At 46.7% G+C, this 24,894-nt stretch overlaps 1 protein-coding gene across 1 annotated transcript in view; it reads right to left on the reverse strand.

Moving 5' to 3' along the window:
• Window positions 1–7,188: 7,188 nt before the first annotated feature.
• Window positions 7,189–24,894, reverse strand: part of cnn2 (calponin 2) — a 44,885-nt gene continuing 27,179 nt past the window's right edge. The window contains exons 2-7 of the mRNA XM_086004833.1: window positions 18,773–18,894; window positions 13,649–13,715; window positions 13,091–13,228; window positions 11,293–11,409; window positions 10,631–10,777; window positions 7,189–9,232 (exon numbers count right to left, since the gene is read on the reverse strand). Of these exons, the coding sequence (XP_085860959.1) occupies window positions 8,969–9,232; window positions 10,631–10,777; window positions 11,293–11,409; window positions 13,091–13,228; window positions 13,649–13,715; window positions 18,773–18,894 (855 nt within the window). The 3' untranslated portion in view covers window positions 7,189–8,968. The remainder of the gene's footprint in view (window positions 9,233–10,630; window positions 10,778–11,292; window positions 11,410–13,090; window positions 13,229–13,648; window positions 13,716–18,772; window positions 18,895–24,894) is intronic.

A 24,894-nucleotide genomic window follows, 5' to 3' on the forward strand; every position in this document is an offset into this window, starting at 1 on the left:
ACACATGACCAGAAGGATTGTTGGTTCAAGGACCAAGTGTGCAGACAGTGTGGAAAAGCAGGACACATAGCAAGAGTCTGCAGGTCTGGGAAGAAAACCAACAGTAAGAAATCTCCACAGGAGAAGTACAAAAAGGTACACCAGGTGATGGACAGTAGTTCAGACGAACAGAAAAGTGACACAGACCCCGGAAGCAAGGAGCTGGGTTGTCTGAAACTACATAAGGTAACCAAAATGGAGGATCACCAGACTATCTCGGTTATACTCAAGATAGACGGAGTCCAAGTGAAAATGGAATTGGACACAGGATCAGCCCTAACAGTCATAAACCAAAGGGACTACAAGCGGCTATTTTCACATATACCCTTGAAAGCTACAGAGATTGTCTTGAAGACATACATGGGGCAAAAAGTCTACCCCAAAGGAAAAATAAGGGTGAAAGTGATATATAAAGGCCAGGAAATACCTAAAATGGATATATGAATTGCCAGATGGAGGACCACCAGTGCTAGGACGTGAATGAATCCGGAAGATACAATTAGATTGGCATTCCATACAGGCACTGAAGGTTGAGGCCAAAAAGGATGACGACGTCACACCTGGACAACTGTCAAAAATGCTAACTGACGCAAAAGAAGTGTTCCAGGAGGGACTCGGAACACTAAAAGGCATAACAGCAACGATTAAAATAGAGGAAAATGTAAGCCCAAACTTTCTTCAGGCCAGACCGGTACCTTATGCGATCAGACCAGCTGTCGAAGCAGAGCTGGAAGGGTTGGAACGTTCAGGAGTACTGTCCAAAGTGGACTGGAGCGAGTGGGCTACACTCATCATTCCCGTAATGAAGAGGTCGTTGAGTAATACGCCTGGGGAACCAAAGAAGGTCCGCATTTGTGGGGATTTTAAGGTGACAGTGAACCCAGTCCTTCACACGGTACAATATCCGCTTCCATGAATTGAGGATATTTTCGCCTCGCTATCTGGAGGTAAACGCTTCACCAAAATTGATCTAGCCCAGGTGTATTTGCAAATGGAGGTAGAAGAAGCTTCGAAACAATACCTTACGATTAACACTCATTAAGGTCTCTATCAATACAACCAGCTGGTGTTCGGGGTAGCATCGGCTCCGGCTATCTGGCAAAGGGCAATGGATCAAGTCCTGCAAGGGATTCCAGGGACCCAGTGTTATTTGGACGACATCCTGGTCACGGGCGAAAATGACAGTGATCACCTCGCCAACTTGGAGAAGGTGCTCACCAGATTAAAGGAGTATGGGCTACGAGCTAATCGCCACAAGTGCGAGTTTTTCCAGAAACAGATCTCGTATTGTGGCCACGTCATCGATGTAGAGGGGTTACATAAGTCCCCTGAAAAGATTGAGGCAGTAGTCAAGGCTCCAGCACCGGAAAATGTGTCACAACTGCAGTCGTTCCTCGGGCTGGTAAACTACTACCACAAGTTCTTACCAAATTTGTCCACGGTATTACACCCACTGAACACCCTACTGCAAACAGGGGTACCATGGAAGTGGAATGACGAACGTAGACGAGCTTTCCAGAAGTGTAAAGAATTGATCACATCAAAAGAGGTGTTGACCCATTTCAACCCAGCACTACCAATTCGTTTGGCATGTGAGGCATCACCCTATGGTATTGGAGCGGTGCTTTCGCACAAATTCCCAGACGGGTTGGAGAGGCCAGTAGCCTTTGCGTCTCGGTCACTAACCTCAGCCGAGCGCAACTACGCCCAGATTGACAGGGAGGCCCTCAGCCTAGTATGGGGAGTAAAAAAATTCAACCACTATCTGCATGGGCAGAAGTTCACCTTGCTGACTGACCACCAACCACTTGTCTCCATCTTTAGTCCTAAGAAGGGTGTTCCAGTGATGACTGCACAACGGTTACAAAGATGGTCCCTGTTTCTAGGGGCGAATCAATATGTAATAGAATATAAAGGCACGAAACAGCATGGAAACGCTGATGGGCTATCGCGCCTGCCACTGCCTACTGTGGAGGAAGCACCAGCAGTGGACCCTATCGAGATATTTTATTCGTCAATAATTGAACGATTGCCAGTAACGAACGCGGATATAGAGAAGGAGACCCGCAATGATCCGACGCTGTCACGGGTATATGAATTGACGGTGAGGGGATGGCCAACACATGGCGACTCACTGTTGCCAGCATTCTCATCCAGAAGAGAACAGCTGTCAGTATGCCAGGGGACAGTGATGTGTGGATCCAGAGTGGTGATTCCACCCAAATTAAGGGAGAGAGTGCTAAATGAGCTACATGAAGGTCATCTGGGGGGAGTGAAAATGAAAAGCCTTGCTAGGGCTTATGTGTGGTGGCCGGGAATCGATCAACAAATCGAAGACCTAACTAAGAGCTGCTTAGGATGCCAGAAGGTCCAAAATGCACCACCACATGCCCCTCTACACCCATGGGAGTGGCCCTCCTCTCCATGGCAACGGGTACATATTGATTTCGCTGGTCCATTCATGGACTCAATGTTCTTAATAGCAGTGGATGCTCATTCAAAGTGGCCTGAGGTGATAAAAATGTCTTCAACCACTACAGAGAAAATGATTGCAGTCCTACGGACCATATTTGCCAGAAACGGTTTGCCAGAGCAGATTTGCTCTGATAATGGACCACAGTTTGTGTCCGACGAGTTCCAAAACTTCATGAAAAGGAATGGGGTAAGGCATTACACATCCGCCCCGTATCATCCAGCCACAAATGGATTGGCTGAGAGGTTCGTACAAACCTTTAAGAAGGCGATAAAGGCCATGTGCGACGATGAAATTCCACTACAGCATAAGGTGGACAATTTCTTATTAGCCTACGGAAACGTGACACATGCAGTTACCAACCAGACCCCGGCCATGATGTTCTTTAACCGAAGGTTGAGATCTCGTCTGGACTTGCTCAGACCAAATGTGCGAAGAAATGTTGAGGACAAACAATTCCAGCACATCAATGAGAAGCCGACAAGGAGCTTCAATGTAGGACAACCAGTCTTGGCCCGTGACTACCGAACAGAGAAATGGCAACCCGGAACGATATGCACAAGGCAGGGGCCATTAATGTACACAGTGGATGTCGGGGAGAACATTGTGAGACGCCACATCGATCAGATCTTAGCGTCACAGGAACGAGTCAACCCCATGTCTCGAGTACCTGGGGATGAACCCGACATACCAGTAGCATCTACCTCAGAACCAGTAGCAGTGGAAACCGATGAACTACCCGATGAAAAGGGGCCAGAATCGCCTTTGCACCAAGAACAAGAACCTCAGGAAAGGCGCTATCCCGAAAGGGTCAGGAAGCCGCCTCAGAGACTGAATCTATAAATGGACTATTGTTGTTTAATGTACATGTTAAAGTGTTAATTGTTATTTGAATATTAGGGGTACTACTAATCTAAAGGGGAGGAATTGTGGTATATGTACCTTTAAGACAGAACCAGTTTTACAGCTCCTGTATACTGTAGTACCGGCAGTGACCACACCTGTATATAAGCCTTGCGTATGCCTCTGTACCCCCAGTCTTGAGACTACCCTCCTCCAGTAAATACCTGTTTATTGTTAAGTTACAGCATCCGTGTGGTTATTGAAAAACATCATACTCTCAGAATCACGGATCTAACAAGGACCACCCGCGTGTTTGGCTGCTGAGGAACTGCAAGTGTCCAAGACGCAGGCTAACACGTGTGTGTGTGTGAGGAGGCTTCCAAGTGTGGGTTCTGACCAAACAGGGAGAGGGGTTTAGTTAGAAGGGTTTTTCCATTATCTAGGCTTAGATTCTGGGAAGGGGTTGGTTCGTCATAACCAACAGGGTGGGTATTTTAGCCTAAGGTTATAAGCTAGTGTCCACAGTCACCTACTCGTTATGTCGTAAGCGAGAGGAGTAGGGGGTTGTCGTTTTGTGAGTGTAATAAAAGGAATCGATCTTTGACCAACCTGAACCGTTATTTCGTCTGAGTCAATTATAATCTATCCATAGCAACTCCTTGGGTCCGAACTTGGGGGTTGTGGGGCTTGTGGTTTGCGGTATAATTCGGAAGACCAACTGGGTAGCATCCGGGTTACACAGTAACTGGGGACGCTGCACATCGGGCATAGGAGAAGACCTATCTGGCCTTGGTCTCTCTCTCTGTGTGGGATTACCCACTAATCAATGGGCTAGGCAGGGACTATTGGCAAAAGCTCCTGCCGTCCAAGGCAAACAATGCAAACCGGGGAGTTTTTAATGCACGGGTCGACTCAAGGGAGAGTCATAGAAACACGGGGCACGCAAAAACACCCTACAGTGGTTCTTGCAAAATGATCAGTCACTTGCTCCAGATTATCACAAACTGCTTATCCCCAGGCCAATTTCATAGTCACTATCCAGCCAAGTTATTGTGTTTGTACTGGGTGTAAAAAACAAAGTCTGGAAATAACCATCTGCTAAAGGTTACTGTGCAATAGTCACAGAGTTTGCTTTTTCCATCTGGTTTCTGTTAGTGCGACTGGGATTGCTTTGCCCGCCCCTCCCCCTGGAAGGCACAGATTCTTGCTGGAGAACAGTTCCACAACTGTCCATTGGGATCTCACCAAATGACCATTCTTCCTGTGTAAACCCAGACAGTGAGTGGTCAGACCTTCCGGCAGGTCTCATTGAATAGTAATCAGGCGGGAGAGTTATGCCGATTTTTCCCTTCTCTAACCCAGTGGTGCCAAGGCTAATTGTAGCCTTTGTTCTTGTTTCGGGGTGGGAGGGAAGGTGAAACAGTTGAGAAGACAGAGAACCTATTACATTACAGAATAGTCAGAAGTTATAGCTACAGCATTCCAGGAAGGTCTCACCGTTGATCCCCGATGTACACAGAGTTTGCTCATTTCACCCGGGACAGCAGTATGGGTGCTGCATTTGGCCTCGGCACCATCGAGTTAAGGTGGGGTAGGGGGTGGTGGGGAGAAACTTGCCAGGGTTCCTGCACATGTTCACTATCCAATGACTTCTGCTGGAAGGTATTTGTTGGGATAAATCCAGCTCAGCTGTGATGGTATACATAGCCAAATAACTTGCTGACTCTCAGCCAGAATTTCCTCTGCTACACCACCCAAATATCGAGGGCAGTAGAGGAAAATGGGGCATGGAGGCCCACCCATACCATCACCCCCTAAATATACCCCCCTCCCCTAGAGACTTACCCTTTCACCACCCCACCACATGTAAATAATGGGTGTACACAGGCTTTGGGAACCCTGCCCCCCAGGTCTACTGTCACTGAGCCCAGGGACCACCAGGATAGGGGTGGAGGTAGGGCCCAGGGCAGCAGCAGCAAACCCACTCTGACCAATGTAGGCGGAAGAGGGCCAAGTAGTGGGCTCCTGTCCCTCTCACTTCATGCTGGAGGTTATTTGACTCCTGGAAGGCCTTGTATAACATCTAAAAATAAAGGCCTTCTTGATCCCTCACAGCAGTGAGCTACCTCTTGGGGCCAGAGATTGTACCGGAATCTGTCCTGCATACGTAATGATTCCCGACCCAGGAAAAAAGATGGGATCATGGGCGGGGTCACGGCAGAAGTCCCACCATCTTGGCTATTGCACTGAAGACCTACGTATCCGAACTAGCCACCCGACTAGCACAGATATTCCACTGCAGCTATGGTATTGGCATCAACCCGGCAATGTGGAAAATTGCCTAGGTACGCCCTATTCACTACTCACCTGGCGCAGCTGCAACACTCAAGGAGCAGGACAGAACAGTCCACTTGATCAGCACCCATGCCACTGGACTGAATATCGACACTGGCAGACTGTGACTGCGGTATGTACCATCTACAGAAACGTACTACAGCGCCTCCCCGCCCCATGATCAAAACCGTTGAGAAGGAGTCAGTGTCTTTAGGGAGGAGGGGATACAATTAGAGCAGGGAAAATGGGCGCGGGGGGGGGGGGGGGGGTGGTGCGGGGGCAAGGAGCTGCTCATGGCAAGGTGGACAATACTGTAACCAAATGTAACAGTTGCATGGCTTTCTGCAATGTGTTATCCTCCCAAGAACAGGGAACACCATCACCTCCAAACTCCTCTCCGAGAAACACCATCCTGATGGAGAGATACCGCCCTTCCTTCTCCATCACTGGGTAGAAATCCAGGAATTTCCTACCTAAAACCATCATAGGAACAGTATCGATGGAAAGGAGTGCAGCGATTAAAAGGTCCGCCAGAATAACAATGGATAGAAGATGAACGTCCCCCACAGCCCTAGCACAAATTTTTTAAACTACAGGCCGGGAAGAGCCCAGGTTTAATCCTGCACCTGGGCCGAGGCTGTCGAGTTCAGCTGGGATTTTACAATTGACCTCCGTGCCAGTGGTAGAAAGGGGAAAAACACAGCCAGAATTCTACTCTGTGACCCTGCTCGAAGTGCATGTGTGACAGCAGACTGGACGCCCCCAGTATCAAATAGCCCACTGAGACTCCCTATCTAGTTTACATGTGAAGAACAGCCACTTGGACAGGTTAGTGGAGGGAAACCAACACCCATTGATCTGTTTCTCAGTGCGGGAGTCAGTGTCTTTAGGGAGGAGGGGAGGGGGGAGACAAGAAGCTGCTCAAGGCAAGTTGGACAATACTGTAACCAAATGTAACAGATGCATGGCTTTCTGCAATGTATTATCCTGCTGTTAAGGCCATAAAGTTTAATTGTCATCAAGCAAACATAGCACAGGAGGAGTTTTAATTTCCTTTTCAGTGAAGGAACTTTGTAAATTGGACTTGGGAACGCTCTTGTAAATGTCAAGGCCCAAGTCAATGACTGGCTAAAAAGATTATTTTGCATCTGTAATAAAGTATGATGGTCATGCGCCAGATACAAGTTATAATCGGTCTTCCACATCCATCACACTTTGTTAAAGATGCAAAAGAATATCGCACTTTTGACTTGAAGCCTGACATTTACAAGTAATTACTAGGACCCTCTGATTGTAACACTTCGAACTTACTGAGCATAATTTATACCCACATTTGCCTATTTGGAGCAGTTGGTCTTAAAGGGACAGACCATGTTAACAGCTAGTTATCTCAACCATGCTGCAGGCTCTGGACTACCCGTGAGCAATGCCACAGGGATCCACTAGTTTATTAAAAGTTACAAAGTGAAATGAATACTGTACAATAAAAAATACACAAGGAAAATTTAAAAAAAATTTAATAACTAAAAGTCAGAGCTACAAAGAATCTGCAATTAAAGTACAGGTACAGGGAACACTTCAGTAGAGACGAGCGCTCCACAGGAGAAATGGTAAAGTCTGAAGGCACGATAGTCTCTACTGCAGTAGCAGTTTAATCTTCCATTCAGCAGAATACATGGGAAACTGGAATGGAGCGAAGTAAAACAAACAGATTTTCCTGGAGTTGAAGCCTTTACTTTGTAATATGAATCCAAACGGTGACTGTTAGGAAGGGGTAGATCATCCAGTGCGCAATAGGATCATTTTCCAGAGAGTGTAATGAAAATGATGCTGACATAGAGCCTTGCCCCAAGATGTAGATATTATTTCCAGGTTACAGTATATTAGTGGGAATGGGGCTACTTCCAGAGAGGGTAATGCGGCAATTATTCTCTCCATCTGAGGGTCTCTGCGACACTGTAAAACAAACAGTCTTCACCAGTACCACATGGCCTGCAGTATAAACCCTCCCCCTGCCCCTCCCTTCTACAATCACTCCCAACAGTCTTATAACCTGGATTTCAGTAATGTGTAACGATGGGCACGTGATAATTTCATACAGTGCTTTGAACTGTAAAACACCCAACACAGTTCCGAGTCCTGTGCTTCCAATTTGGGTGTTTTAAGCTGCGCAAGACTTGGTTGTACTAATGGTGGCTACAAGTCCCTGGCTGGGGGTTGCAGCAAGTTGAGGGGGATGTATGAAGAGCATCGCACAAGCAGCGTAGCACAAATGCAAAAAGTACCGACACTCGATAGGCTCAGCAATAACCATAATCCAGTTCACCTTTGTAAAGGTATTCGTCAAATCGCGAGATCAGACTTTGGCTAAAAAAAAACACGTTTTCATTCTTGTTCAAGAATCCGTCTTGCCCTGTGTTCAAAGACCAAAGCTCTGTAGCTCATGGGCCCGAGCATTGTGCAAGACTTCGTCCCGTGGGTTTACTCAGTACACAACCTCCACACTCCTAATCCTTCGGAATGTTAGTCAGATTTGAAAAGAATCCAGCTTGTTTTTAAAGCAACAAAATAAAAACCCGGTGTAAACGCAATGGCCTTGGAATGTTATTGGAGTTGGCAGCGTGGAAAAATTGGAAACAGGTGGCTGCATTTTACCACCCAGCCTGTTCTCATGAACGATTGGTCTTTTGAAGATGTTGAAATTCCAGAACATTCCCACTTTCTTGTGGAAAGAGACAATATATATATATTTTTTTATTTTATTTTTATAAATAGAACATCCTTAAAATATGCTGTACTAAACAGTTAATGGAGACAATACTGGAGATGAGTCACAATTACTGAGCTGGGTCTAAGGAACAATCTCTAAACACCATTTCCGTAGCATCACCCTTTACTGCTGTGTTTTCAGAGTCACCTCAATGCTGAAACAACAATTCTCCCCCCACCTCCCAAAGTGTCAGTTGTTTCAAATTGACTTTAATAAAAATTTTGCTTTAATTTTTTTTAAACATTCTTTTAAAAAAGACAAATATTTTCCTTTGCCCTATCACTGGAGCATTAAAATGCAAGTAAAAAAAAACCCCCCATTGGTTTAGAAACAAGTAAATGACTATTAACTGCTGGTCACATCCATTAAAGTAAAAAAAACAGAAATGGAGAGACATTTAATAAGAAGACACGTTATAATGGGGAATGTAGCCATGTGCGAGTTTTGCCACATGTACAAGCTGGAGAGCGAGTTGCTTTTTTCTTGGTGTCCATGTTGCAGTGGTGGATTCAGTTGTATTGTTTGGGATAATCGGCAGGGTGTTCTGGGACGTACTCTGCACTGTGATTGGAATGACCTCCATTCTGTCCGGGCTCAGCCTTTGGACAATACTTGGGATTGTAGATCTGACGGCCGAGGCCGAAGTTGGTGCCACTCTGGTTGGCTCCTTGGTTGCTGCCCATCTGCAGAGAAGCTGTACTGTTGTCGCACTGTTCTGTGCCCAACTTCTTATCGTAAATGGGTCTTCGGGTGCCAGGTGCAGTCATACCAGCCTGAACAAGAGTGGAAAAAGGTTATTGTTCAAGTTGCAGGCGGGCAAAGCTGCACCTCAGTCAGTTGCAATAGTTTTCCAAGGGACAGCCCATCAGGATTAAACAGGGAGAAACAAAGTTACTCCACTTGGGAGTAAGAAAGGAATACATGGAAAACTTTTTCACCCAAAGGGTAATCAAATTTGGAAAAAGATACCAGGGAAGGAGACTGAAGCACATAGGCACTTTCCCTGGTGTCTTGGGAATCATAATTAGACATTCAGGAGAGAGAATGGATTGAGGGATATGGTGAGAAGGTGGGCAGGTGAGGTAGGAATCAATGAAAATAGCAGGAGGGAGAACACCACGCTCAACGGGAGTTTTTCAACAACTTTCCAATATAAGATAAGGGGTCGCCCATTTAGGACTGAGGTGAGGAGGAATTTCTTCACTCAGAGGGTGGTGAATCTTTGGAATTCTCTAGCCCAGAGGGCTGTGGAGGCTCAGTCATTGAGTATATTCAAGACAGAGATCGATAGAATTTTGAATATTAAGGGAATCAAGGGATATGGGGATAGTGCAGGAAAGTGGAGTGGAGGTAGATCATCAGCCATGATCTTATTGAATGGCGGAGCAGGTTCGAAGGGCCATATGGCCTACTCCTGCTCCTATTTCTTATGTTCTTGAGAGAATTTACTGAACATCACACATTGACAAAGGAAAGCAGTTACAGTAGCTAATGATCAAACTATTCAACAGACTAAATTCAAGTCTGTGATATTCAGGGCTGCAGTTTACACCACTTCAAATCCAGATAGGATGAGAACGCCTAGGATTTAAAAAAAAAACTGCATGTAGAAGAAGAAAAAGACTTGCATTTCTATAGCACCTTTCACAACCTCAGGACGTCCCAAAGCACTTTACAGCCAATGAGGTACTTTTGAACTGTAATCACCGTTGTACTGTAGGAAATGCGGCAGCCAAGGTTCCACAAACAGCAATGTGATAATGACCAGATCATCAGTTTTAGTGATGCTGATTGAGGGATAAATATTGGCTAAAAACCTGGGTTACTCCCCATCTCTTCAAGTAGTGCCGTTACATCTTTTACGTCCACCGGAGAGGAAAAATGGGGCCTCGGTTTAATGCCTCATCTGAAAGACAGCACCACTGACAATGCAGCACTCCCTCGGTATTGCACTGGAGTGTCAGCCTAGATTTTGTGCTCAAGACTCTGAAGTATGGCTCGAACCCACAACCTTCTGATGCAGAGGCGTGCTACCCACTGAGCCATGGCTGGCACCGTAGAACCGATCCGCACACACATTCACAGTTGAAGACTGGAGTTTTGCTTCTTGGTTTTCAATTATCAAAATTAACAAGTGGCCCCAACAGCAGAAACAGGCAAGTGGTACAAACCTGACTTGCTCCTTTGTTGGTCCCCATCTGTAAACTAATGGTAGACTGGTCCACTGAAGTGGGGATCTTGGCCCTTGGATCATACAGATGTCGCCTGGTACCATAGGCAGCCATTCCAGTCTGGCTGGCACATTTATTGGTTCCCATCTGTAGACCAGACACAAAACCATTAACATCATGAATAGATGCAGGAGAGACAGAAGCTATTTACAAAAAACTTGCAGCACTTTTTCAATTTGTTCTCCTTCCTTAGTTTTCTCCCCTCCTTTCCCGAAGGCACCGGCTCTGGCTGGGTTACAGGTTCCACAGACACCAGGCACCCTCCAGTTTCTCGGCTGGCGGCCGGTATCCACATGCAGCAGGTGTTGTCAAGCTATTCAACTGCAGGCACATCACAACCAATCCTATCCTCACACAATGTCCACACACATGCATTTTCTAGCAGGGGTTACTGCACAGTGACCAGGAGCAGGAGCCCAACCCAAAATGTTTTCCTCCCTGGCCTGGGGTACAAGACTAATATCATCCCTATTGCTGCCGTGGCTGGGATCAGCCAACAGAACCGGGGACCTTCCTGCTCTGTATGGATCAGCAACTCACTGGATCAACTCTCAGCCATCAGGAGACCGAGCTTAACATTCATAAAAGTCAAATATTAATACCTGAAGTCCAATAACGCATTGTCCAGCATTCAAGGTCTCCTGATCGAAAGAGCGCTGCTTTTTGTCTGCATATTTGACACCAATGTCAACTCCGGCATGCATTCCCTTTGTTTTAGCCTAGGATGAGAGGGGATTGAATGTTGTTTAAAGACTCTAAGTACAGAGAATGGCCATTTGACCATTCTATACCAGTTAACTGTGTTGCACACTCACACATAGCACAACCGTACCATTATACAATACAGCTGGTCCCCCTCATTATCTACTATACAGCCCAACCCCCGACCCCCCCTATACACACCTCTGTGCCGACTGAAAGAAGAAATCTCCATAACCGAAAGTGGCCTTCACAGCCTCTGAACTCTGAACCTTTAAATTTCTAAGGATTAATATTTAATAAATATGCACAGTCCAGTTTGGAATGGAGTCATAGGGACCCTTAAGGCCTCAAGTTCCAGCCCTGATCTGTGCTGAGTGAATGAACAATAAGGGACAGAATTGATGCCTGGCTGTGGTGACCTTCTCAGTTAGTCTCAGGCGTGAAGACTGGACACTTGGGAAGTACAGGTGGGCTCGGCACTCATGGAACCGTCACCCCAAAAACCGAGCCAGCAGATAAGTGGAGGAAACTGAAGTAAATGAAAACAAGGGGGGAAAAAAACGCAGGATGGATTGGAAGTGCAAAATAACCTCCCGGAACATTCTTTATCACTTCTCTACTCCAAGGGTCCTGTAATTACCCTCGGCTGCAGTCCATGTTTACACAGGCCCATGCTTTTTGGAGAATATAGGCCAAGCCTTTAGAACCAATTCCAATTCAGTTGCTGAATGGGTTGAATGTGAACTTTGGTCTCAATCTGCAGCCTCACGTCAGCATCTTGGTTTGTTTTGTTCTCATGCTTTGCAAAGTTTTGCCCCTTTTTGGAGAGGGGAGGAGTTAGGGGCCGGCACCAAGTGGCCACTCTCCATGTGCAAACCTAAAGGCAGCACAGCCAACCATTATGCTGACCTCACCTGATGTGCACACCCGCACTATCCGATTGGGCTCAGTGGAAAGTGCATCAGGAGGAGGAACCGGGGATAAATTAACCTTCCCTCGCTCAGTGCAGAAAGGGATGAGAGAGAAAAGGCACATCACAGGCCAATCCCCTCCTCATTCATCCTTCACACACGTACTTTCTGGCTTTGGTCGCTCGATAGCTTTTTGGAGCAGCCCGCAACTGATGTTGCTCCTTCCTAGCCCAGTCCCTACCGTCAGATCGGCCAGCTCAGCAAAGGCCACACAATCAAGCCTCGAGACCATCCTCAGTACCACTGCAGACTCACTGAGCTCTGAGATTCAGGGGTAGGGAGGGAGGGGCTGCTCAAAGATAAACTTTTAACAGTCAACATCTGTAAAGTCTGTGGGTTATATGGTGAATTAATACACAGACTACAAGAGTAACTTTAACAGGACTTTACTATTCGAAGGTCAGGGCGAATCTGCCCAATAAATCCTTACACAGCACTTATATACCGGTGTGGTCACCACCGGTATTACAGTATACAGTAGCCAAGATAAAGTAGTGCAACCCTTAAAATAGTTCTCTTAAAGGTGGAACGTTACATACACTACAACATCCACCTCCAAAGTAGGTGGACTGGCAACGGCAGTGATAAAGTGACTCCGCTCGATCATTTGAAGCACAGACTGTGAAGTATGGAGTACATTAAGTGATGAACGCTGCAATATAGCTGTGTAAACAGTAATCTGGTCGTCAGTTAATTGTTTTTTCGCTGGTGCTAGCCTGGTACTCACCATCCCTGCCAGGGCCAGCAGTGCCGTCTGTACCTGGGTCAGATTCCCATTCTCAAAAAGGTCATTTGCCTCAAACGTGTCATGTGGTTTGATACCATAATTCTGCATCGCTTTGATAAAATTGGACACATTCTCCAGCTGCTCAAAACAAAAACAATTTAATTCTCAACCTCACAAAAGAATTTTCATGCATTTTTCAGGATTTAAATTTGGCCTCAGCCCCTACATTCCTCAATTATTTTGCAGTACAAGCTGGATTTCCCTTATTTACTTCATTTAATGTTTTAAGTCCCTCAGTGAGGTTCCCAACTTAAGCATCACCTCATTAGAGCGCAGAGTTTGAGCTCTTTCCTCAGAGCACACCCCTCTTTACACAGGCAACACTCTGGCTGCTCTTCCCTGCTCCGATGCCTGTACATCCTTTTTTGTAGCACAGTGACTAAAATCCGAGTTTCCTTCATGAATGTTTAAAGAAGCTGGAAAATTCCAGAAAATATGTCGTCAAAATCTTTAATCACTTCCTTCTCCCACTCTAACAAATCAAAGATATTGGTGTACCTGATGCCAGTTTAAAGCTGACGTGCTGATTTTTTTCACAGAGTTGGGCTTGATTTTGTTTATGAGCCTATCAGTGGGAGAGAAGGAAATGAAAAGAACAAAGTTAGACCGGGAAGGTGGGGTTGCAATTTCTAGTCACAGGACTTTAATATTCAGATAGCAACCTAGAATGAAGCACCATCAGGCCACTGATTTACCATGGCTGAGCAAGTCAAATTCCATTTTATTACATGGGATGCCGGAGTCAGAAGATCATGGGTTCAAGCCCCACTTTAGAGATTTGAGCACATAATCTCGGCTGCTAGTTCAATGCAGCACTGAGGGAATGGTGCACTGTCAGAGGTACCACCTTTCAGATGAGATGTTAAAGCTCTCAAGTGGATGCAAAAGTTCATATGGCACTATTGGAAGAGCAGAGGAGGTTTCCTGGTGTCCTAACCAACATTTATCCCTCAACCAGCAGGGATATAAAGTTAGTTGGAATAAGGCTGAAATTTGATGAAGATTGTTACAAAGGGAGGAGTGGGTGGGGGGAAAGAGAGAAAGAGCTAGACAAGTCACCAGCATAAGTCCTGACTGACTGGTCCCCGCCATACCCATGGGGTGCAAGGGCCCATTGTATCAACCACCCATCTTCTGGTTTTTATGGCTCAGTAGCAGACCAGGTGATGCCTTTATCTACCAGGCATCAGGGAATCTCTCCCCTTGGGATTCTTCACTGTCAATCTGAAATAGTTACTGGAAGCTATAGAAGAGCACCCAAGAAATACAGGAGCACTGGAGAATATTAATCCTGCACCTTATTGCACTGTGTACAACACTGATCCTGTGTCCCGTGATGCGGCCTCTCTCTGACACCGACCCCATGTTGCGCGCTGCTGTGTGTGTTAACATACAACGAGGTTTAGACATGAAGCGCAATTTGAAAATGCGAAGATGCCATTGCATCTATCGCTGTAGGCCTCAACGAGTCTGGCAAGTTTACACTGGGGTTAACACTGGAGACCCCCATCATGTGGAGAGCCCCATGTCAGGAAGTGTCGGTACAAGCATCCACTCTTAAGGCCAATGTAAAAGCGGCTTGTGTGCATAGGTTGTTCACCCACAAGGTGGCCTGTATCCACTCAGATCAAAACCACAGCTAAAAATACATTTATGAGTAATAAAAGTCACTGAAAGAATGCAAAACTTTGCTCGACATTTGGCACTTTAAGCATCAGATGCCATGACAGCATCGCACTGCTGAGCTCGGAGGTGCGCGCAATCCTCTTAACTAATTTAAACTCTTTTGCAGCTCTGCTCCTATTCACCCACCGACAGGAAGTCTTCAGGGGCAGTGACTCACCGCTCATCCCACCCCCAGCTCTAAATACCTGTATGGAGTCAGCTGATCCCAGCCGGGGCAGAGGCTACAATTGGCCTCAGCACCCAGATTAGGGACGGGGGAAAAAAAGTCAACCAGGTTCGCACTCCTCTTTCTAGTCACTTGTCCTGGAAAGTGAATATATTACGGTATGTCCTCCCCCACCCAGTTGAGAACAGGATCAGGTTCAGCTGAAATGCCCTCCATCATCGAAGATCTCGCTGAAACCAACTAACACAAAGAATGGTCACTCAGGTAAGTGCATCTCAGAAGAGTCAGTATTACATGAGGGGGGTTAGGAAGGAAGGGGGTGGAGGGGGAGGAAGAAGATTTACAGAGTTTGCTGACTTAGTACCTCCTTTAAACAAGCCCTGATGCCGTAGTGAGAGATGGTGGCGGCCATCTGGGTTTATATTAGCTGCCGGGGGCATTGCCAAAACCCACCGCATAGCAGCAACATCTCTAAAGTGGGGGCTGCCATCAGCAGAAAATAACATGGTTGCCTGCTGTGCAGCTGCAGAGGGTGAGGAGGTGTTATTTGCAGGCAACAGTTATTCAGGCTTCCATCTAGAATGAAAGAACTTGCATTTATATAGCACCTGTCACAATCTCAGGACGTCCCAAAGCGCTTTATAGCCAAATATTACTTTTTGAAGTGTAGTCACTGTTGTGATATAGGAAACGTGGCAGCCAATTTGTGTTCAGCAAGATCCCACAAACAGCAATGAGATAAACAACCAGAACATCTGTTTTTAGTGTTGGTTGAGGGATAAATGTTGGCCAGAACACTGGGAGAGCTCTCCTGCTCTTCTTCAAATAGCGCATGGATGCCCACCTGAGAGGTTTAATGTCTCATCTGAAAGACGGCACCTCTGACAGTGCAGCAATTCTTCAGTACTGCTTATGACAGGTTTGGATAGGCTAAACGGGGAAAGGCTGTTCCCACTAGTTAAGGGAAAGCCGGTTGCAGAGAACGTCAACGTATGATGTTTCATCTGTCAAAAACTGTCATCGTTTGACAGCTCTGTGAAGCTGTCAAACAGTGACATTCTCTGTAGTTTGATGAGGTCTTGAATTCAAGACCTCATCAAACCTCTTTCTTTTGCAAAAATTAGACACTGGAGAATGCAACGCCATCTGTCATCTCTACTGCGGAGGTGCGAGACTCTCCGCATCCCCAACGATTGAAGCCTACAGGAAGAAACAAAGTAAGTACACTTTTTCTAACACTTTGCATTTACCTCAGATACTCACCTCTCCACAGTTGCACCCATCACGCACCTCCACAGCACACTTTTGGACCCCGCAGACCCCCTACTCGCCTCGGTGACCTGGCGGGTTTCGGAGCCTTCGGGAAGCCCGCACTTGTGTGGGCAAAAAGGGGATAATCCTATCTTTTGCCTGTTAACAGGCAGTTAAGTGGATGTAATCCCTTCCCGCTTCCAAGGAGACGTGACCCGGCGTGGGACGGCTACACACCTCCTGGCAAGATGGCATGGAGGCGGGTTGGGCACCCGCCCCCAAATTCTGCCATTTTCCTGGCAGTCCCGCCTCCATACCTGCCTCCCCAGGGCTGGCATGTTCCGAAGCCGAAGTTAATGGAGAATTTACAAGTGGTAAAAAATGGACACTGGACTATCTGAAGTGTCACTTAGTTCAAAAACCTCATGTTGATACAGTTAAAACTTTACTCAAGGTGGCAGATGGAGTATAATATACTTTAAGTGGTTATTGTTGTAATGCTGATTATGTGGAACTGATAAATTAGCCCTTCTGGTATTTTTTTCTTTAGCTAGCGGCGTATGTGTAACATTTTCACTTAAGTAAAGTCACCGTCTTTAGTGTGCTACACTGGAAAGTATTTTCAATTCATTTATAAAAGTGTAGCAACCCAGCAGTTCAGTGACTTTTAAAACGTAAACTCACAAAAGTAGTGCTCAGAGGGGTTTGTATTCCGCCCAGTACAAAGAACATTTAGAGGGAACATTGGCGTGGCAGTAGATGTGCTCCTGGAGGGTGGGCCGACGCATGCAAAACCAGAATGATGAAGTGAAATCTGCTAACTGCAAGGGTCTCAAAAGTAATGAGCTTGGGCAGACTCGATCCAGTTTCTAGTGAGCACAGCCCAAAGCTGTTCCTAACTTGACAATCTCACTCAGAGGTCACAGCAGGGCTGATGTGGGAAGTGGAAAAATTTCACCTTGGTGCAGTCAGGGGCACTCAGCAAATGGCGAGGTTGAGGTTGGGGCTGGAACAGATTACTGGTACAATATAGAGGGAGCTTTACTCTGCATCTTATACCCTTGCTGTACATGACCTGAGAGGGCCAGCTGCTGACACTGGGTGCCCAAATTGGGAAAGCGTTCGATTTCCAGTCCTCACATCCCTTGATCAGCACAAGATATGTGCAAAGATGTTTCCCTGCTACCCTCACCCCAATCTGCTTTTGTATCACGATCCAACACCAACTGTGATGCCAGCCCAACAATAGGGCCATGTATGGGCAGAGCAATCAGGGACCTGTGTTCGAACAAGGGAGTGACAGAAATAAAGGGGTAGATTTTCATAAAGCTGTCGGGAAGGAGGCGGGGCTACAACTTTCGGGTTTTAGTCCCGCCTACATCGATGTCCGGCCAATCCGCGCAATTTTCCCTTGATTGACCTTGTTGAGCCCGCCCAGCGGGCTCAGCAGGCCATTTAAGGGCCACCCGGCAACAGGTGACGTCACAGACTGAAATTTCATCTGTCAAGAGTTTTTGACAGATGAAATATACGTGTTTCACAGCTGTTTGAAGCTGTCAAACACTGACAGTCTGATTTCTAACCCGAGCCCTTCTACACAGACTCAGTTAGAACTCTCACCGACATTAAAAGCTGAAGGCTGTCACTTTTGACAGATCGCAGCCATTCTGCTTTCAGTGCCGGCTGAGTGATGGACTCCCGAAACCTAGAGGAAGAAAGGCTGTTACGGTAAGTACAGGTAATTTAAACTTCTTTACACACTTTAGACACACCAAACACACTTACCTTTGCACTTATGCACCCATCACTCACCTGAACACCGACATCGCGATCCCGCCAAGTCCTTCAACCCGACTGCTCTAACCTGGCGTGGTTTGGAGCCATCGGGAATCCCACATGACACCCCTCAAAATAGGGATTAGCTAAAAACTGCCTGTTAACTACATGTTAACAGGCAGTTAATTAGCACTAATCCCTTCCCGCCTCGGGTCGGCGGGTCCCAGTGCGGGGCGGGTACCCGCCTCCTGTGAAACTTACATGGAGGCAGCTTTTGGGCGGGATGGTGTCGGGACCCCCGAATTCGGGATTTCCCCACCCCCCCCCACATGCCTGAAACCCCGCTTGACGGCTCCAGGAAAATCTACCCCAAAGACTTGGAGACAGACAGCGGGAAGGCAGTGAGGAAAAGTTGATCTGTTGCAGGAAATGGTGGAGCTTTACAAGGGACACCTCGTGATGGGAGGTCGGCGGGCCTCAGCCAGGGCACCAATTCGGATGCAACAATTAACCTCAGTGCCCCAAGACAAATATCAGCCGTGGTTGTGATGATCTCCCCATGATTGAACAGCCCGACGATTCTGATTGTTTAGACTCACACGAAGAACAGAGTGGGCGCAACCCGTTAAACATAACTCAGCATCTTAGAAAGTGAGGGTCAGGGAAAATAGGGCCAAATTTTAACGTTTTGAAATTCCGTTTTGCCAAATTGACAAATCAGAGACTAGGAACACAGTACTCACTCGCAAAGGATTACACCGTCCTTCAGGCCTTTCTGAAAGTTGTCCCCAATCTGCTTCCCAGTGATCTCCTTGATCCAGATTCGCAGCTCTTCCTCCTTCTGATCATCATATTTCTGAGCAATCTGCAGGAAAACAGGACACAGATCAGATTGTTGTCTGATCGGGATGGAGGGGGGGTTGGTCCTGCAGGGGGGAGCGGGTAGAAAGGATGGGGAAGGGGATTGGTTCTCTGTTATGAAATCATGCATTTGTTCTTGTATGCATGGTTACCCAACTTGACTATGAACAGCGCAAAGGAAATTCTCCCCTCAGAGTCTACTTTTGGGCAAAACACTGACCAAAGTGAACACAAAAAAATCATGGCACCCTAGGAGGGGCCCTGAATCACCAGTTAAACAATCATTCAGTGGGTATTTTTATGGCACTATGATACCTGGAGTGAGACTTTCCCAAACCCACGTTAACACTGTCTCTCTCTCCCCACAGATGCTGCCTGACCTGCTGAGTATTTCAAGCATTTTCTGCTTTTATTTCAGATTTCCAGCATCCGCAGTATTTTACTTTTGTATTAATGAATCATTTCTTTGTTTCATCTCTGGGAAAACAACTTCTATTGAGCAATCTATGTCTGGTGCCCTGTTTAAAAAAATCTTGAGAGAACACACATTGCTTTTAAAAAGCCAGCATTAACAATTTTTACGAATTCTTTTTGTGGAAGTGGTCAAGAAAAAAAAAAGCGAAATCAGAATACACACTGACTTCATTCTTTAACCACACTTCCAGAATTCTTTGGATTCTGCAGGTTTGCAAATCTTGTCAGTTTTAAAGAAGATTATTTAGGTGTTAAAGTGAGGAGATTCAGGCAGTGCCCAATAGCTCCCTCCCCTCAACATCGGATTTAATGAACCTTGAGATAGTTAATGGTTCCCACCCATCACGACCCGGCAAATAATTCACACGGTTGGTTTGAGTGAAGGCAGTCCTTGCCGAATCGTAACCCTGCTTTTAGCATCCACCTGAACAGGCAGCCAAGGCATCAGCTTAATACCTCTTCTGCAAGAGGCACCTTGGGCAGTGCAGCACTCCCTCAGTACTGCACCAAAGTGTCTGTCTAGATTATGCGCTCAAGTCCTGGAGCTGAGCTTCAGCTGGCAACCTTCCAGCTCAAGAGGCGGGAGTGGCACCAATGAAGACAGGCTGAAACATTCACAACGTGCAAATTGCCAATGCAGTTACAAAGTGTTATATTAAACATTTAAGATTTATCAGGAAGGTTTTCCCTGAAAAAGAAAAGCATAAAAATGATTTCTCCGTCCCTCCCGCATAGTTCAGTGAAGAAGTACACCGCCTGCTGTGTAGACCAGGCGGGCCCCAGGTTTAGTCCCCAGTCTGTGCTGAGTTGGCCACTATCGGCGGGGACAGCACTGGGATACTACCATTGGCTTCAGGGTTCACGGAGACGCAGCTTGTGCGACATATGGGAGGTTAGCAGGTGCCCATGGGACCTTTATTGCAGCATGAGCCAGCTTCTGTGGGACATCGGCGGGGGGGGGGGGGTGGGGGGGGAAGTGGTGGGTGCATACAATAAATTAAAAGGCATCCAATCTTCAGACCTCCTTTATCAGTGTCAGTGGATAAATACAGTGCAAAATCCACCAATTTAATCACTTTTTTTTTTCCTCCTTTCTACAACTTTGGAATTAGAGTGTAGGAATAAATGGGTCTTTTTCGGGGTGGCAGGCGGTGACTAGTGGGATACCGCAGGAATCAGTGCTTGGGCCCCAGCTATTCACAATATATATCAATAATTTGGATGAGGAAACCAAATGTAATATTTCCAAGTTTGCTGACAACACGAAACTAGGTGGGATTGTGAGTTGTGAGGAGGATGCAAAGAGGCTTCAAGGCGATTTAGACAAGTTGAGTGAGTGGGCAAATACATGGCAGATGCAGTCTAACGTGGATAAATGTGAAGTTATCCACTTCGGTAGGAAAAACAGAAAGGTAGAGTATTATTTAAATGGTGATAGATTGGGAAATGCTGATGTACAAAGGGACCTGGGTGCCCTTGTACACCAGTCACTGAAAGCAAGTATGTAGGTTCAGCAAGCAGTTAGGAAGGCAAATGGTATGTTGGCCTTCATTGCAAGAGGATTTGAGTACAGGAGCAAGGATGTCTTACTACAGTTATACAGGGCCTTGGTGAGACCACACCTGGAGTACTGTGTGCAGTTTTGGTCTCCTTACCTAAGAAAGGATATACTTGCCATAGAGGGAGTGCAGCAAAGGTTCACCAGACTGATTCCTGGGATGGCAGGACTGTCGTATGAGAAGAGATTGGGTCGACTAGGCCTGTATTCACCAGAGTTTAGAAGAATGAGAAGGGATCTCATTGAAACGTATAAAATTCTGACAGGGCTAGACAGACTGGATACAGGGAGGATGTTTCCCCTGGCTTGTGGGTCTAGAACGCGGGGTCACAGTCTCAGGATACAGGGTAGAACATTTAGGACTGAGATGAGGAGAAACTTCTTCACTCAGAGGGTGGTGAACCTGTGGAATTCTCTACCACAGAAGGCTGCGGAGGCCAAGTCACTGAATATATTTAAGAAGGAGATAGATAAGATTTCTAGACACAAAAGGCATCAAGGGGTATGGGGAGAGAGCGGGAATATGGTATTTGAGATAGAGAATCAGCCATGATCATACTGAATGGCGGAGCAGGCTCGAAGGGCCAAATGGCCTACTCTTGCTCCTATTTTTTCTATGTTTCATGTTCTAGAGAGAGGTACATTTTTGTGTATAGCTTCATGAGGCCTGTAGGGCCTCAGTAGATTGGATGTGGAACCAACTTTCCAGGAACTGACGGACAATCTGGTGCAACACGCTCATGAATATTAAAAATACTAATGGGGGAAAAATTTGGCCATGAACAGCGACCCGGCCACGATCTTCCGTAGCGCCCCCTGACTTATCGCCGGACGCTATGTTCGATGGGGTCAGGGGGGCCTACCTGCGGCTGGGACCGCGCTATTTAAAAGCGAGGTGCCGGGCGGCCATTTTTGTTGCTGGCCGCCTGCCAGCACCTGCCTCCGTTCCCGTCCCCGGCCTCCTTACCCGTCCCCGCCCCTGCGGAGTGTCGGCTGTGCTCCACGAGTCTCAGCACTTCGAGTGCCGGGTTCTTTTGCTGGCACGCCGATCCCCGGGGGCCCAGCTAGGCCCCGGGTCACGCTGCGCAAGGCCCCTCCCCTTTAAGGGGAGGAAGACCTGCAATACCGCAGTGCCCCGCTTCCCTTGGGGTGCTACCGCACAATTTCGGTCATGGGGCGCCAAAAAACTGGCGAAGTTAGCGCCCCAAAGGGGGCACGACTCAATTTTTCGTCCAAAGTTCCTTTTACGGAACCACTTCTGTTTAAATTACGCACAGAAAATGGTGGAGTTGCCAAGTGGTTGGAAAGGTTACTAGCAATTACCGCACAGACAAACCATTCTCCAAAACATTAAAACTCCCTGATGGCTTAGTGTGGGGTTGTCCAAACTGTCGCCTGTTGGCCAAAGGGAGCCCTTCACCCCGAGCCCCAGCACCTGAGTCCTATATGTACAACTTGAGATATATGCAAAGTAATGGGAACATGAATTTAAACGTGATACGAGGCCCACCCCAAGGCTCCATGGTATGCATGTAGCTGGACATTCCTGGCCTAGTGGATAAATACATGCCCAGTGCAGTATTAAACTAGACCAGGAATGTACCAGCTTTGATCCTGGTTTGTGCCGAGTTACCCGACTGCAGTCAGAGCGCAGATAGGGTGTTACAATTGACCTCAGTTCTCTTGGGTTAGCCAAGGTTGCCACTTCTGATCGTTATCCAGCGAGTCCTGCTGGAAAATACATGCGTGGAGGTCGGGCAAGGGCAAGATTAGGCTCAGCTGGGATTCCCCCCATCGAGGTCAATCAGCCTGCCAACATCAAGGGTCTCAGCTCACAGGTGGGTAATGGCCATTTGGAGGAGGTATTGGAAGATGCTTGGGACCCATGAAGTTGTAACCCAGGGAGGAGGGTGGTATTTTTTTAGTTCTTTCATTGGTGACTTCCACTGCTCTGAAGCTTCATTCTGAACACACGACTGTAATGATCAATAACATGTCATTCTAGGGTGGTACACTAGATGGAGCCGTAGAGCTGTATATTTAGTTGTATGTGTTTAAGACTACACTACCCACGATGCACTAGGCTACCCAGAAAGCAGTAGTCAAGATGGCTGCCTGCACACAGAAGTACACATACTGAATCTCTACAGATGCTGTATAGTAAAGAACATGTACTCAATAAAGGTGACTAGCAAAAGCTAGCTGTTCATAATGCAAACGTCTAGTTATTAATGAACATAACAACGACGGGATGGGAATGTTTCTTGTTATTTGATTTCTACCTGTCCTTTTCCTGGGTCACATTCTCTGCTCTTCCTCCCCCCACCACGGCACTACTGAAGTTTATTAAAATTCAGAATGGCTGACAAAAGAGCATCCCTGAACCTTCAATAAGAGACGGTTACTGAAAATAACTTGGATTGAATTGTTCTGGAAGGTTCTCAGTGTTAAACATTAACTGTGATACTGCATTAACTGAAGTGCCCTTGCTATATGAAATGAATTCTGTCTATCGCTGTCTCTCTCAACTGACCAGGTCAACAGATATTGCGGTTAGTACACCAGCCAGTTCCATTTAGAGACACAAACTGGTAAATTATCAGAGTGCTCTGATTAGACAACTGGACGCAGCGATCAGCACTCCCGATTTGCGGCGTTCCTGATTTTATTCATAAAAGTTAAATAACCTCCACACCCGATTCTGCAGCCAGTGCTCCCATCGAGTGAGGCTCCACGCCTGGAGCAGAGTCTTGGAGCAGTTACCTTAAGTTTTAAAGTTGCAAAGAGTGAACAGTTCATTCGCAGCAGTGCAGTTGAATAAATTCAAGGCTGAGATCGATAGATTTTTGGACTCTAGGGGAATCAAGGGACATGGGGAATCGGGCGGGAAAGTGGAGTTGAGGTTGATGATCAGCCACGATCTTATTGAATGGCGGAGCAGGCTCGAGTGGCCGTATGAGCTACTCCTGCTCCTAATTCTTATATTATGTTCCCCAATGGCTGGGGAAGATATATGGAGGCCAGCTTAAAAGCAAATAGCTTTCCTGGCCTGCATTGTGTGGGTGTGAGCAATCCATCCCTTTAGCCTAGTATCAGTCAAAAAGATATCCCTCCCACTATCAAATCACTTTGTATAACCACAGCACCTGCCAAACCAGTGACCTCCACCACCTAGAAGGACAAGAGCAGTAAGTGCATGGGAACACCACCAGCTCCAGGTTCCCCTTCAAGTCATACAGTTGGACTTGGAAATATCATTGGTCGCTCATGGTCGCTCAGTCGAAATCCTAAAACTCCCCACCTAACAGCATTGTGGGGGCACCTTCACCACACGGACTACAACGGTCTAAGAAAAAGGCCCACCGCCACCTTCTCAAAGGCAACTAGGGATGGGCAACAAATGCTGGCCTTGCCAGCGACGCCTGTAACCCAAGAATGAATTTTAAAAAACACTCTTTGGGGTGGGTGGTATGGCTGAGACAGAGAGAGATGGAGGTGAAAGGGAAGTGGTACAAAACACACCTCATATATACACATGAAATTCCACTGTATTTTTCCTGGCCCCATTTATCCTGGCTATTTGAGTTACTGCACTAGAGGTCTTCATCAGAGCCTAACTCTCATCACTTGGCACCCAGTCTTTGGGTCCCTGCCAGTCATAAAACCACAGTCCGCGAACAGTGTGGAGCGGTCAGTGTGGGCCCAAGTAAACAAACGCAAACTGCCTAGTGTCGCACGTGAAGAATAGCCACTTGCGTGAAGGGGATTGGAAGGGGTGGGACTCGTGCCCCAAGCCAGTGTCTTCAAGAGAAGGGGAAAATAAAAAGAACAGGATGGGAACTCGGCTAATTCCATCTGCTGCATTCTGGAGAGATTTAAGCAAAAGTAAACTTGGCAGCAGTTTAAAGCCATTGCAGCCAAAAATAAGGAATTGAAAGAATGAAGAGAACAGATGCAAACATGACTAAAACA

Source organism: Somniosus microcephalus, chromosome 13 (assembly GCF_052327205.1).
Source record: "Somniosus microcephalus isolate GS21.2 chromosome 13, FLI_Smic_1.0, whole genome shotgun sequence".
Classification (NCBI taxonomy): Eukaryota; Metazoa; Chordata; class Chondrichthyes; order Squaliformes; family Somniosidae; genus Somniosus; species Somniosus microcephalus.